The 14,032-nt window shown below is 40.4% G+C and overlaps 1 protein-coding gene across 2 annotated transcripts; it reads right to left on the reverse strand.

Moving 5' to 3' along the window:
• Positions 1-6,841: 6,841 nt before the first annotated feature.
• LOC135511016 (polymeric immunoglobulin receptor-like) lies at positions 6,842-12,031 on the reverse strand. Of its 2 annotated transcripts, none has more exons than XM_064932466.1 (5): positions 11,885-12,031; positions 10,864-11,187; positions 10,091-10,426; positions 9,622-9,670; positions 6,842-8,926 (listed from the first exon to the last, which is right to left on the reverse strand). In XM_064932466.1, the coding sequence occupies exons 1-5, from the start codon at positions 11,940-11,942 to the stop codon at positions 8,686-8,688; spliced, it is 1,008 nt and encodes a 335-aa protein (XP_064788538.1). In that variant the 5' UTR covers positions 11,943-12,031; the 3' UTR covers positions 6,842-8,685. The 2 variants fall into 2 exon arrangements, with proteins under 2 accessions (XP_064788538.1, XP_064788537.1); XM_064932465.1 differs by having other exon boundaries at positions 9,622-9,754.
• Positions 12,032-14,032: the final 2,001 nt, after the last annotated feature.

Genomic DNA, 14,032 nt, shown 5'->3' on the forward strand with positions numbered 1-14,032 from the left:
TGTTGCCGACCATTGATGGAGAACCCTACGACTGCACTTCTCTGGTCGACATGGTATCAAAACAAAGGTCAGATTTCACCCTGTGGAAACAGTGTGGGTTCCTTACTTCCTCTGAGGAAACTATTTCTCACTTGAAATTAGTTGATAACCTCTTGACATCCATTATTCCCCTTTCTGAAATAGCTGTATGTAAATGTTTGGCTCATACTAACTATTTTGATTCTGTCTCCAAGAGCAACACAATTACTGATTTGGCAACAAAGCCGCAACTGTGTCTGCTGATTCCCATGTGTTACTGATGGTTTCACTTCCAGTTGACTTTTTAAATCTCCTACTGATATATCTGACATACAATCCTCTGTAGGTCCAGCTGAATCGAGGAAGAGAAATGACTTTGCACATACGATCAGGTGCAGAAACTCTTGCTGGGTCCGGCTGGGCTACCAGTCCTAACACGTTCTTGTTTTCCTTACTTGGCTAAATTGTCACATGGTGGAGACCATGTGTCAGAGGGGAAAGTGGTTGATTTTGTAAATACATTTTGGTTTGCACCTGGGTTTTCTGGGTTTGCTGAACAATTTTGTGCCAAAATATGTCATTTGTATGACTAACAACATGGGAAGAGGGATTCCCATGCCTATGTCGGCTCATCCAACCCTTGAAGAGCCCTATTGGCTCCTCATGACGTTCTGACAGGTAGACCAATGAGAATGATCAATTCACCTTTCCCACAGAACAAGTTGACACTGATGGGCTGTGACGATGACATGGTAAGTTATTGTACTGCTCTAACCAATGTTCTGAAGGCTATTTTCCCCAGAGTGAAAGTGGCTCTACCCAAGCCACTGGTGGGGATCCTGCACAAACTGCAACCAGGTGACTGGGTGGTGGTGAAAGTCCTGAGACGAAGGCATTGGAACCAACAGAGGTGGACTGGACCATACCAGGTGATGCTGATTATCCCCACTGCTGTTCGCATAGCTGAGAGGTCTACATCGATCCATGCCAGCCACTGTAGGAAGGTGCCATACTGCCCACCAGACCCAGAGGATGTAGGAGCCGAGATGCCTGAGGTCACCGACTAGATGGCCATGGGAGAATCTAGCCCAGACTCTATGCATCATGTGTTTTTTGCTCTTGTCTTGAGCATTCTCATTACAGTTACCATATGGACAGTGACTCAAGGACAACCGGTCCTGGAAGATGGACAAAATGGTACGCGCTCTACTGATGACCGCTCAGTCCCAAAGCGGGACTTAAATAACAGCCGCTCCAGCTCGAGTCAAAGGCAGGCTCAGTACAGGAGTCCAGAAAACAATAGCCCCCCCCCCATTGTTTAAGAAGACGGAGATCAATGCATCAACGTGATGATTGTCTTTGTACTGATGAAGAGTGTACTTCTGTATCGTTTTGTATTGTTTAAACGATTCCCTTGAGAATGTTTTGCACTATGTGAAGGCGAAGTTGATTGGAAAGTTAATCATAAAGTAAGAATTCAAATTTTAAATGGTTTGGACTGATTAAGATTTAGCAAAGTGAAAACTAACGAAATGTTTATGTTATGAATATTTGTTATTTTAATTTTGTTTTTAGTGGATGTTTCACAGTCAAGTTAAATGACACAATCAAGTTAAGGTAGGAGCAGATTCACAACTTGTGGGAGTTCCCATAGGGGTTCATCTGACTATACAAATGGATTTACCATTCTTAGTGGAGATACTATGTAACTCTGACCTTATGACGTTTCTCTGTTGTGTCACAACCACACAGGACCACCGTTGTTTGCTAGGCCAGGTAATACTAAGTTTGGAGGGTGGATCATGCAACTGTGTCTGACCATTGTTTTAGTCGTTGTATTGATTTTGCAGCTCATCCTTATGCTGACGTTTTGCTGCAATATGTGTTTAAAACTGGTAACAAATTCAAGGCCAAATGTAATGTTAACTGTTGCCATGACAAGGGCCAGAATGCAGGATGTTTTATTTTATTTTTATTTCACCATTATTTAACCAGGTAGGCTAGTTGAGAACAAGTTCTCATTTACAACTGCGACCTGGCCAAGATAAAGCATAGCAGTGTGAACAGACAACACAGAGTTACACATGGAGTAAACAATTAACAAGTCAATAACACAGCAGAAAAAAAGGGGAGTCTATATACAATGTGTGCAAAAGGCATGAGGAGGTAGGCAAATAATTACAATATTGCAGATTAACACTGGAATGATAAATGATCATGTACAGGTAGAGATATTGGTGTGCAAAAGAGCAGAAAAGTAAATAAATAAAAACTGTGGGGATGAGGTAGGTGAAAATGGGTGGGCTATTTACCAATAGATTATGTACAGCTGCAGCGATCGGTTAGCTGCTCAGATAGCTGATGTTTGAAGTTGGTGAGGGAGATAAAGGTCTCCAACTTCAGCGATTTTGCAATTCGTTCCAGTCACAGGCAGCAGAGTACTGGAACGAAAGGCGGCCGAATGAGGTGTTGGCTTTAGGGATGATCAGTGAGATACACCTGCTGGAGCGCATGCTACGGATGGGTGTTGCCATCGTGACCAGTGAACTGAGATAAGGCGGAGCTTTACCTAGCATGGCCTTGTAGACGACCTGGAGCCAGTGGGTCTTGCGACAAATATGTAGCGAGGGCCAGCCGACTAGAGCATACAAGTCGCAGTGGTGGGTAGTATAAGGTGCTTTAGTGACAAAACGGATGGCACTGTGATAAACTGCATCCAGTTTTCTGAGAAGAGTGTTGGAAGCAATTTTGTAGATGACATCGCCGAAGTCGAGGATCGGTAGGATAGTCAGTTTTACTAGGGTAAGCTTGGCAGCGTGAGTGAAGGAGGCTTTGTTACGGAATAGAAAGCCGACTCTTGATTTGATTTTTGATTGGAGATGTTTGATATGGGTCTGGAAGGAGAGTTTGCAGTCTAGCCAGACACCTAGGTACTTATAGGTGTCCACATATTCAAGGTCGGAACCATCCAGTGTGGTGATGCTAGTCGGGCATGCGGGTGCAGGCAGCGATCGGTTGAAAAGCATGCATTTGGTTTTACTAGCGTTTAAGAGCAGTTGGAGGCCACGGAAGAAGTGTTGTATGGCATTGAAGCTTGTTTGGAGGTTAGATAGCACAGTGTCCAATGACGGGCCGAAAGTATATAGAATGGTCTCGTCTGCGTAGAGGTGGATCAGGGAATCGCCCGCAGCAAGAGCAACATCATTGATATATACAGAGAAAAGAGTCAGCCCGAGAATTGAACCCTGTGGCACCCCCCTAGAGACTGCCAGAGGACCGGACAGCATGCCCTCCGATTTGACACACTGAACTCTGTCTGCAAAGTAATTGGTGAACCAGGCAAGGCAGTCATCCGAAAAACCGAGGCTACTGAGTCTGCCGATAAGAATATGGTGATTGACAGAGTCGCACCCAGGGCCTGGGTTTACCTCCACATCACCTGCGGAACAGAGAAGGAGTAGTATGAGGGTGCGGCTAAAGGCTATCAAAACTGGTCGCCTAGAGCGTTGGGGACAGAGAATAAGAGGAGCAGGTATCTGGGCATGGTAGAATATATTCAGGGCATAATGCGCAGACAGGGGTATGGTGGGGTGCGGGTACGGCGGAGGTAAGCCCAGGCACTGGGTGATGATGAGAGAGGTTTTATCTCTGGACATGCTGGTTGTAATGGGTGAGGTCACCGCATATGTGGGAGGTGGGACAAAGGAGGTATCAGGGGTATGAGGAGTGGGACAAGGGGCTCCATTGTGAACTAAAACAATGATAACTAACCTGAGCAACAGTATACAAGGCATATTGACAATTGAGAGAGACATACAGCGAGGCATACAGTAATCACAGGTGTTGAACTGGGAAAGCTAGCTAAAACAGTGGGTGAGACAACAGCTAATCAGCTCGCATAACAACAGCAGGTAAAATGGCATTGACTAGGCAACGGGGCCGACAGATAAAACAAACAAGCAGAATGGAGTACCGTGATTAATGGACAGTCCAGCGTGCATCAGCTATGTAGCCAAGTGATCGGAGTCCATGGGGCAGGGGGGCTGGACTGGCGAGTGTTAATGACTAAATAGCTTGTAGCTAGTTAGCTGGTTAGCTTCTGGAGGTTCTTGAGTGTGTTCTAAAAATTAAAAATAATAGCGATTCCGTATCACATTGGGTGAGGCAGGTTTCCGGAAGGTATAAAAAAAAAAAAAAAAATCGGGAAGAGATAGAAAGTATATATGGGCCACTGCGTGTTTGGGACGCGGCGATGCAGACGGTTAGCAGGCCTGTGCTAACAAGCTAACAGATTAGCAGGCCTGTGCTAACAAGCTAACAGATTAGCAGGCCGGGGTAAACAAGGTAGTAGTTAGCGGACCTGGGCTAAACAAGCTAGCAGTTAGCATGCCGAATTAGCAAGCAAGGAGATAGCGAGGGCTAAAGAGTTAGCCTTTGGAGGGCGTCGCGATGGGGTGAGTCTGTTTATTCCTCTTCATGCAGTGACATCGATAGACCGGTCGTGGGTCCGGGTATTGTAGCCCAGGAGTGTGCTATGAGCACAGGAGCTCTGGCCGGGCTAGCTTCAAGCTATGTGGGTGGAAACGCTGGCCAGGAGTAATCAACCAGGGTTGCGGTTTAGCTCGATAGCTAGTTGTGAAGATCCAGCTGAAAGATGTTCCGTTTGCTGTGGGAATCCGGGGTTAAAAAAAATAAATAGGTCCGTTATGCTCTGGTTAGCGTTGCGTTGTTCGAACTGGCGAGAGCTTTCCGAGCTAAGGGTTAGCTGATGACCGGTTAGCTAAAGACCGCTAGCATAGCAGGTGGTTAGCTGGCTAGCTTCAGTTGAGGGGTTCCGATTCCGAAGTAAATATAAATACTTGAGGAAAAGTAGCTACATTGGGTGAGGCGGGTTGCAGGAGAGTATTTGGAAGCGAGCAAAAATGTTTTTAAAGATATGCGAAGAAAAATATCTAAAACGAAAAAGAGACGATATTTACAGAGAGACGATACGACAGGACGACTTACTGCTACGCCCTCTTGGATTGATGTGAAGCATGAGCAACATTTTACTGCTGAAGACAGTGATGTTTGACCTGTTGCATACTTAGAAATATTTACCTTTTTTGTTTAATATTAATAGTTAACAATTCATATGCTTAACAATAGTAAATACATTTACTTAGTGCCAATGCTGTGCTTCTGAGAAAGGATGGTTAACCTCTTGAACCTCTGGGGGCAGTATTTCATTTTTGGATGAAAAACGTTCCCGTTTTAAACAAGATATTTTGTCACGAAAAGATGCTCGACTATGCAAATAATTGACAGCTTTGGAAAGAAAACACTCTGACGTTTCCAAAACTGCAAAGATATTGTCTGTGAGTGCCACAGAACTAATGCTACAGGCGAAACCAAGATTAAATTTCATACAGGAAGTGAGCCAGATTTTGGAGGCGCTGTGTTCCAATGTCTCCTTATATGGCTGTGAATGCGCAAGGAATGAGCCTGCACTTTCTGTCGTTTCCCCAAGGTGTTTGCAGCATTGTAACGTATTTGTAGGCATATCATTGGAAAATTGACCATAAGAGACTACATTTACCAGGTGTCCGCTCGGTGTCCTCCGTCGAAACTATTGCGTAATCTCCAGGTGCGTGCATTTTTCCATTTTGAAGAGAGGAGAAACCAAACTGCAACGAGTGATTTATCATCGAATAGATATGTGAAAAACACCTTGAGGATTGATTCTAAACAACGTTTGCCATGTTTGTGTCGATATTATGGAGTTAATTTGGAAAAAAGTTTGCGTTGTAGTGACTGAATTTTCATTTATTTTTCTTAGCCAAACGTGATGAACAAAACGGAACGATTTCTCCTACACAAATAATCTTTTTGAAAAAACTGAACATTTGCTATCTAACTGAGAGTCTCCTCAATGAAAACATCTGAAGTTCTTCAAAGGTAAATTATTTTATTTGAATGCTTTTCTTGTTTTTGTGAAAATGTTGCCTGCTGAATGCTAGGCTTAATGCTATGCTAGCTATCAATACTCTTACACAAATGCTTGTGTAGCTATGGTTGAAAAGCATATTTTGAAAATCTGAGATGACAAAAGGCTAAGCTTGTGAGCCAATATATTTATTTCATTTAATTTGCGATTTTCATGAATAGTTAACGTTGCGTTATGGTAATGAGCTTGAGGCTATAATTACTCTCCCGGATACGGGATTGCTCGTCGCAACAGGTTAATCTCTTCCACACTCACTCCCCACAGCTGGTCTACGCATGTAGTCATGGACATGGGATACAGATAAGCTTGAGGAACAAATAGACTGGTATTGTTTCTAATTTCTCTTTGCTTCTGAGTAACCTGGTCACACGGCATTAACACAAAGAGCCTCTGAGAAGTGACCACAATTCTTCAGCCCATCCTGTTCGTTTGCTATCTTCCAAGGGCACAGCTGTGGGGAGATAGAAGAGAACGGAGGCTAGCTTGGTAGAGCTTATGATGCCCTGATCTGCCAGGGAGGGGTGGAACCAACCATGACTAAGCCGATCTTGGGTTGTGTCTCAGCTCTCACTCCTTTCACTCTGTGTGCATGTAGTGACCTTGCTCCCTTATTAATAAGTGAATAAAGAATTTGTTTAAGTATAACTCGTGTGATAAGTTTGTCTCTCCTCATTTGATAATAAATAATTAACCACAAGAAACATGCCATAATGTTTCATTCAACCATTTTAACACCCTTGCTGTAGTCATTGAATGAGTTACAATGTCACCAATATGTAAGATATTAGGAGGCAGTCTTATGTGTTTTTTCTGGTTATACAATCCAGGCAAATGATATTGAGAGCAGTAGAGTTTCTTTATTAACAAGGTTTAGCAGCAAGTTAGCACACATAATTATTGATGGAACAGTACACAACAGCTGTGATTTGTTACATTAAACCATAAGAAATAACCATCAGGAAAAGGGTTAGAGACACTGCCAATAGCCAGCACTACATTGGTCAAGAGTTTCATTTCAAAACACATGCACATTTGAGTGGAATAATTATGTAAAACCATGAATCATATATCATGTGCAGATAAAATACAGTACACACATAAAGTATATATATCGTTATTGCTAATGTGTGGTGTTTAGACACATTTTGGATTATAGAAAAATACAATGTGTTTTTGGGAATAGAATCTGATACCCACATTTACAGCATGGCATACTGCACGTAGATCTAAGAATGAAGATGAAGATGTATAGCTCTTACTTCCAGAGGGATTAAATATTGAAGGTATACAAAAATGTAGAATGAAGGTTACGATAAGGAAAAATACAGGTAAAGCCTATTGACAGTTGTAGACACTGATTGCACAAAACACCTCTCACTTTGCCCACAGAACAGCCTCAATTTGTCAGGGCATGGACTCAACAAGGTGTCGAAAGTGTTCCACAACGATACTGGCCGATGCTGACTCTTATGCTTCCCACAGTTTTGTAGAGTTGGCTGGATGTCCTTTGGGTGGTGGACAATTCTTGATACACACAGGAAACTGTTGAATGTGAAAACTCAGCAGCATTTTAAAGTTCTTGACACATACCTACTACCATACCCCGTTCAAAGGCACTTAAATCTTTTATCTTGCCCATTCACCCTCTTAAAACCTCTTAAGGATCCCCCTCTTTTTTTCAATATCAGATATGTCTATGTCCTGGGAAATGTTGTTGTTACTTGCAACCTCATGCTAATCACATTAGCCTACGTTAGCTCAACCTTCCCACAGAGAAACCAACCGATCCTGTAGAGGTTAATGGTACACAATCCATGTCTCGATTTTCTCAATGCTTAAAAATCCTTCTTTAACCTGTCTTCTCCTCTTCATCTACACTTATTTCATTGGATTTAAATAGTGACATCAATTAGGGATCATAACATTCACCTGGATTCACCTGGCCAAAAGTATGACCTCCAGAGGTATTGAGACAGTGACACATGTTTTGTTATATTGGCTCTGTACTTCAACACTTTGCATTTTGACAGTCTGCAATTTAACCTCAATTACTGTGAGGTGAAATTGCAGACTGTCAATTTTAATTTGAGTGTATTTTCTTTCATATCGGGTGAACTGTTTACAAATTACAACAACCGATTGTTCCCAGTCCCCCCTTTTAGGGGACTAAAAGTTTTGGGACAAATTCACGTATATATATTAAAGTAGTCCAAAGTTTAGTATTTGGTCCCATATTCCTAGCATGCAATGATTACATCAACATGTGACTCTACAAACTTGTTGGATGCATTTGCTTTTTGTTATGGTTGTGTTTCAGATTATTTTGTGCCCAATAGAAAATAATGGTAAGTAATGTAATGTGTCATCACTTTTGTCGTCACTTTTATTGTAAATAAGAATATAATACATTTATAAACACTACTTCATTAATGTGGATGCTACCATGATTATGGAAAGTCCTCAATGAAGTGAAAAATTATGAGTGAGAAAGTTACAGATGCACACATATCGTACCACTCCTCCCACCCAAACAAATGCTAACCTCCTCTGTTATTGTATTTGTCTTGGGTGTATTTGTGCGTCTGTAACTTTCTCCCATCATTATTCACTATTCATTCGGGAATATCCGTGGTCATGGTAGCATGCACATTCATGTAGAAGTGTTTAGAAACATGTTATATTTACTGTAGTGACTCCTTCATAATGTGTTGTACACTCAGTGTGTTGTTGTTTCTTTCAGGGAAAAGGTATTTGGTGCAAACTGCTGGTAAATTTCTCCAGAAACAACTCTCTGGTGTCAATGCATCCTTGGTATCATCTTGATGTCTGTTTTCCCTGAACTTCACCACAGCAATGAAGGTGCAAAGGAGGAACAGCAGTGCACTTCCAGCTTTCAACAGGTAGAAAAACATGCGTTCCAATCTGTAGAAGAACACAATTACTTTTGTCATGACATTATAAAAATTGCAGTCAGGTAGACAGTTTTTGGAGAGATAAGTGTCCAGGGGGAACTTCCTGTATTTAAAAAGAGAGATAACATAAGCTGTCATACTGTACTGTCCTTTTACAGAACACATCTTGTATATCTATTGATTTCCTAACCACTCAACATCAGTGGAGGCTGATTGGAGGAGAGATAGGAGGACACGCTCCTTGTAATGGCTGGAATGGAATTCATGGAATGATACCGTTCCATTCATTCAATTCCAGCCATTAAAATGAGCCCATCCTCCTACAGTTCATCCTGCCAGCCTCCTCTGCTCAACATCTTAGTTTTCATATTTGAATGTGGAAGTGTGAAAGGTTGCTTTAAAGTCATCCACAGACCTCCTGTAGGCAAGTCACAGGACACACACAAAGATATCGAACCATGTGGAAGTGACACATGTTCAAACAAGAATATTTAAGGAAGTTTTTTTTGTTTAGTATACACTCCTCTTTAGCTGAAAATTAAATAGATGTCTTTGTGACTTGGGAAACTAAAGTATTATTGTTAACCCAGACACCTGTCTCTGCTCTGAGCAGCCTTTCTAGTCAGGTGATCCACACCCTTACAGTATAGCCAGCTGTTTGGATGGCTATTATAGTGAGGGATATGCAGCAGACTGAATACTGACCCCTGGTTCTTCTCTTGTTGCATCTCGTCAGTTCCCCCATTGTTCTGGTCTGTAGGAACAGAAGGAGTGACTGTGGGCTGAAAAGTGTCAAATCTGGATAGTGAGCCTTGGTGAGAGGTCGGAGTTTGTGTCGCTGTGAGACACAGAAATTATAAAGTAGCTCCGATAAGCTGACTGGTGTATCATTCACATTCAAATAAATTGAACCAGGAATTTCAGATGATGATTATAATCCAAATCTTTTAATTTTCAGTATTCATTTCAAATCTGTTTCGTAGCTATGATGAAAAAGTTGTATACATTTTTTTCATTTTCTTAATGATATTTAACATGACTGACAGGATCATCTCAAGAGAATGCATGGTCAATAGATTTCCACTTTGTTTCAGAAAAAGTCTTTCAATGTTCCTTAATCTCTAACAACACTGGATGAATAAAAAGAGAATCAGACTTGGTTATATGTACTCACTTGCGGTGGTACTCTGTGTTGTGGTTGATTGATAGACAGTGATATGAACAGGCATCTGTAGGTCTCTCTTTTCACACGTGTACCAGCCAGTGTTCTCCATCATCAATCCACTCATAGTCACCATTAAGACATAACTGTTGGTGGTTCGGCTCTGCTCCTGCACTAACTTCACAAATGTTCCATCGAAAGCCCCATAATGTCCCACAGCCACACAAGAGCCTCCCATCCTGCACCACTTCCCACTGCTTCCTTGTGAACTATAGTAACAGAGCACAGTGACACTCCCTCCTACAACTCCAGTCATCTGTTGTTGGTCCACATAGAGTTCTGGAGTACCTGAACACAATGATAGAGGCTGTGATTGGAGTCTGACAAAGAATACACCAATATATATATATTGGAGACTATCTAGTCATTCTTGATATTCATATGACACTGAGAAAGTGTAAGTTGAAACACTGGTTCAGTCACTGATAGTATGTACAATAAACAGACTATAGCATACAGAACAAACAGTGTGTTTGATGATGATACGGAAACATGTGATTCCATCAAACACACTGTCTGTCCTGACCCACGAGGTGCGCAGAGGTGTAATATACCAATATAATATCCTCTATGGATTTCATTTGGTGAAAATATGCATGACTGCTTTGTAGAGGGAAAAGTAACACACTCATCAACAGGACTGTTATGAAACATTAACATGTGAGACATTACTGAGCTCTACTATTAATTCTGCATTAATGGACACAGCAGTGTTTGGATCTTACCTGGAGTAACAGATATCTGCAGTCTAACCCCATCATCTGCCTTGATCTTCCTCTCCACAATACACCAGTAATAATCAGAATCACTAGGACTAAGACTTGTCATGGTCACAGTGAAGACTCGCTGTTTGATGTCATCAGAGACTGAGGTCTTTCCACTGGTCTTAGGACGGTCAGCGCGTACTACAGCAGAGCAACCTAACCAATTATATCCCCTACACCAGTATTTCACATTGTTTCTATATCTCTGATTATAGAGACATGGGATGGTGATGGAGCCTCCTTGCTTTACAGACACATGACTCACTGTGGACACACTCTGTGTATCTGTAGACACAACAGAGAACACATTTAGATTATTTTATTTTACCCAGCTGCTCATAAGTCCCATCAGATGATCAGCTAAACAACTTGATCTACTGTAATGATTGAATTTGTGACTTCTGTAAAAAAAAAATGGCAAACTGTGGTCACACCATGTGTTTGTAACACCAGCCAGTAACTGAGACATGTAACTGCTGATGTTGACACACCCATGTCCATCCATTAGAACAGAGGCAACACTTGAACAATTCAAGTCATATTTGGCTTTGACATGGAAATTACTACATCACTAAACTATGGAGACAATCTCTGGTTTTAATCAATTCAAATGTCTATTTAAAAATAATAATAATAATAAGTTACTTGCACATTTGTTCAAATTCATATTGATTGACACAGGAACTTTTTATTTTCTATTTATTAATAATATGTTAGTTCTATTTTACTTATTAATCAACAGCTAGAAATACAGAACTGTTGAAAAGTACAAGATAAGTCAGAAGATAAATCGTTAAAAACAGCATGTATCTATCACCTGACCACAAAATGCTGAAATCCATAATGTGACCACAATGTTTATGGGCAAAGTAGACAGAACATTACAAGTGTTATGACTTTCAGCATGTAATCAGTCTCAGTGTCTGACTTGGAGGAACTAAGCCTAATAATATCAAACAACTAAAGGTCTTCGCTCACTTACCTGAGACTCCAGTGAGGAAGAAAAGGATGCGCAGGACAAGGAGGAGATGTGGAGCCATGAATGGATGAGAGAGAACGTCTCTGGTAGTATTTATGTTTGTGTGGGAGTACTGGTGTGTCAGCAATCAAGGCACCCAGGCAACTGACTACTTCCTGATTCACATAGACATCACTTCTTTAACTCTTCCTGTTTTAAAGACATAATGCAACCAGTGCCCTGTGCAAGACCTTGTGTGTTCACTGATGTTGAACAGTTGAAAACCTGACCAAGGCTGAAATGGTCAAAATGTTGTAAATTGTCTGTTAATACGTACAGTATGCTTGTTTATATGATGATTGTTTGTAGTTTATTCCCCGTCCTCAATACACTGAAAATCTAATGTATTAACTCCTGAGTCCTGTGTTGGTCTGTTCCTGTCTGATAGTAATGAGGTGCAAATGCAGCCTTCACTGGCGTTGCTGCTTAAAAGAACCTTTAAGTATTGCTGATTCATATTCTCGCAAAAATATCTTCATAAATATGGCATACTACTTGTTTCAACCCTTTACACAATGGCAATAGTCATCGAATGAGTTACAATGGTACAGGTACAGTATGCGTTAAATGTCACTTTGCAGGTTGGGTCATTCCGACATTGCTGTGCTTTTTCTGTCCTCAGGAAATATCACTTCTTATTCAGTATTAAATTGTTTAAAATTTGGTTTCCAAAAGGCTTTAAATAGAAAGTCAGGTGTCCTTTACCTTAAAAACACAAAAATATGGATCTTGAAAGACAGTTTTTAGCATTTTAACACTTTATTTCAGTGGATGTAGATGTTTGTACCATGTCCCTGAGTGTTATTCATCAACTTCCATGAGAAATATAAGCCCTAATTTAAGTCATTATTTTATTGTCTGTTAAATTCTCTCATCAATAATGTTTTTTTCCTGATTATTTTAGTTATTCTTATTTTAGAATTTCTGTGTCCCTGATATCACTTTCCTCCCTGTTAGTTTGTACTTCTCCTTTAAGAAAACATCCTCTTCTTACAATTACACCGCATTCATAAAGTGTCATAATTCTATTGGTGGGAAAACAACAGTGCAATACTTATTTTCCACCATAATTTGCAAATAAATTCATTAAAAATCCTACAATGTGATTTTCTGGATTTTTTTCTCATTTTGTCTGTCATAGTTGAAGTGTACCTATGATGAAAATTACAGGCCTCTCATCTTTTTAAGTGGGAGAACTTGCACAATTGTTGGCTGACTAAATACTTTTTTGCCCCCCCAATATATATATACATACACATACATACATACATATATATACACATATATATACACAGACATACATATATATATATACATACATACATACATATATATATATATACATACATATATATATATATATATATATACATATATATATATATATATATATATATATATATATATATATATATATATATATATATATATATATATATATATATATATACATATATATATACATATATATATATATACATATATATATGTGTGTATATATATTTGTATATATATTGGGGGGGGGTTCAGGGGGTGCTGCAGCACCCTCAGCACCCCAATTTCCTGCAGCTTTGCCTGTAGGATGTTTTCTAAGTAAGCTGATTTTATTGGATTTATGGTTGAGATATAAAAACAGATACTGGTAACTGCCAAAGTAAAGGAGACATGAGTAAATGAGGGATACAAAGTATAATGAAAGCAGGAGGTTCCACACAGATGTGGTTCCTGAGTTAATTAAGCAATGAATATCCCACCAGGCTTAGGGTCATGTATACAAATGCCTAGTTGCCCATTATTTTGGCAAGTATAGCTCGAAGAAGAGAGCTAAGTGACTTTGAAAGAGGGGTCTTAAAGGAGCATGGGGGTTTAAAGTGTGTGTGTGTGTGTGTGTGTGTGTGTGTGTGTGTGTGTGTGTGTGTGTGTGTGTGTGTGTGTGTGTGTGTGTGTGTGTGTGTGTGTGTGTGTGTGAGTGTGTGTCTCATTCACCAGATCTCAATCCAATTGAACACTTATGGGAGATTCTGGAAAAGCACCTGTGACAGCGTTTTCCGCCACCATCAACAATACACCAAATTATGGAATTTCTCATGGAAACATTGTGTCGTATCCCCA

This window comes from Oncorhynchus masou, chromosome 23, assembly GCF_036934945.1.
Source record: "Oncorhynchus masou masou isolate Uvic2021 chromosome 23, UVic_Omas_1.1, whole genome shotgun sequence".
In the NCBI taxonomy this organism is placed as follows: domain Eukaryota; kingdom Metazoa; phylum Chordata; class Actinopteri; order Salmoniformes; family Salmonidae; genus Oncorhynchus; species Oncorhynchus masou.

Coding starts and splice junctions, on each gene's coding strand:
- LOC135511016 (XM_064932465.1), bottom strand. CDS start 11,942: ATGGCTCCACATCTCCTCCTTGTCCTGCGCATCCTTTTCTTCCTCACT. Junction 11,188..11,884: donor CTTCCTCACTGGAGTCTCAG/GTAAGTGAGCGA, acceptor TTGTGTCTACAG/ATACACAGAGTGTGTCCACA. Junction 8,927..9,621: donor CAACAAGAGAAGAACCAGGG/GTCAGTATTCAG, acceptor GTTCTTCTACAG/ATTGGAACGCATGTTTTTCT.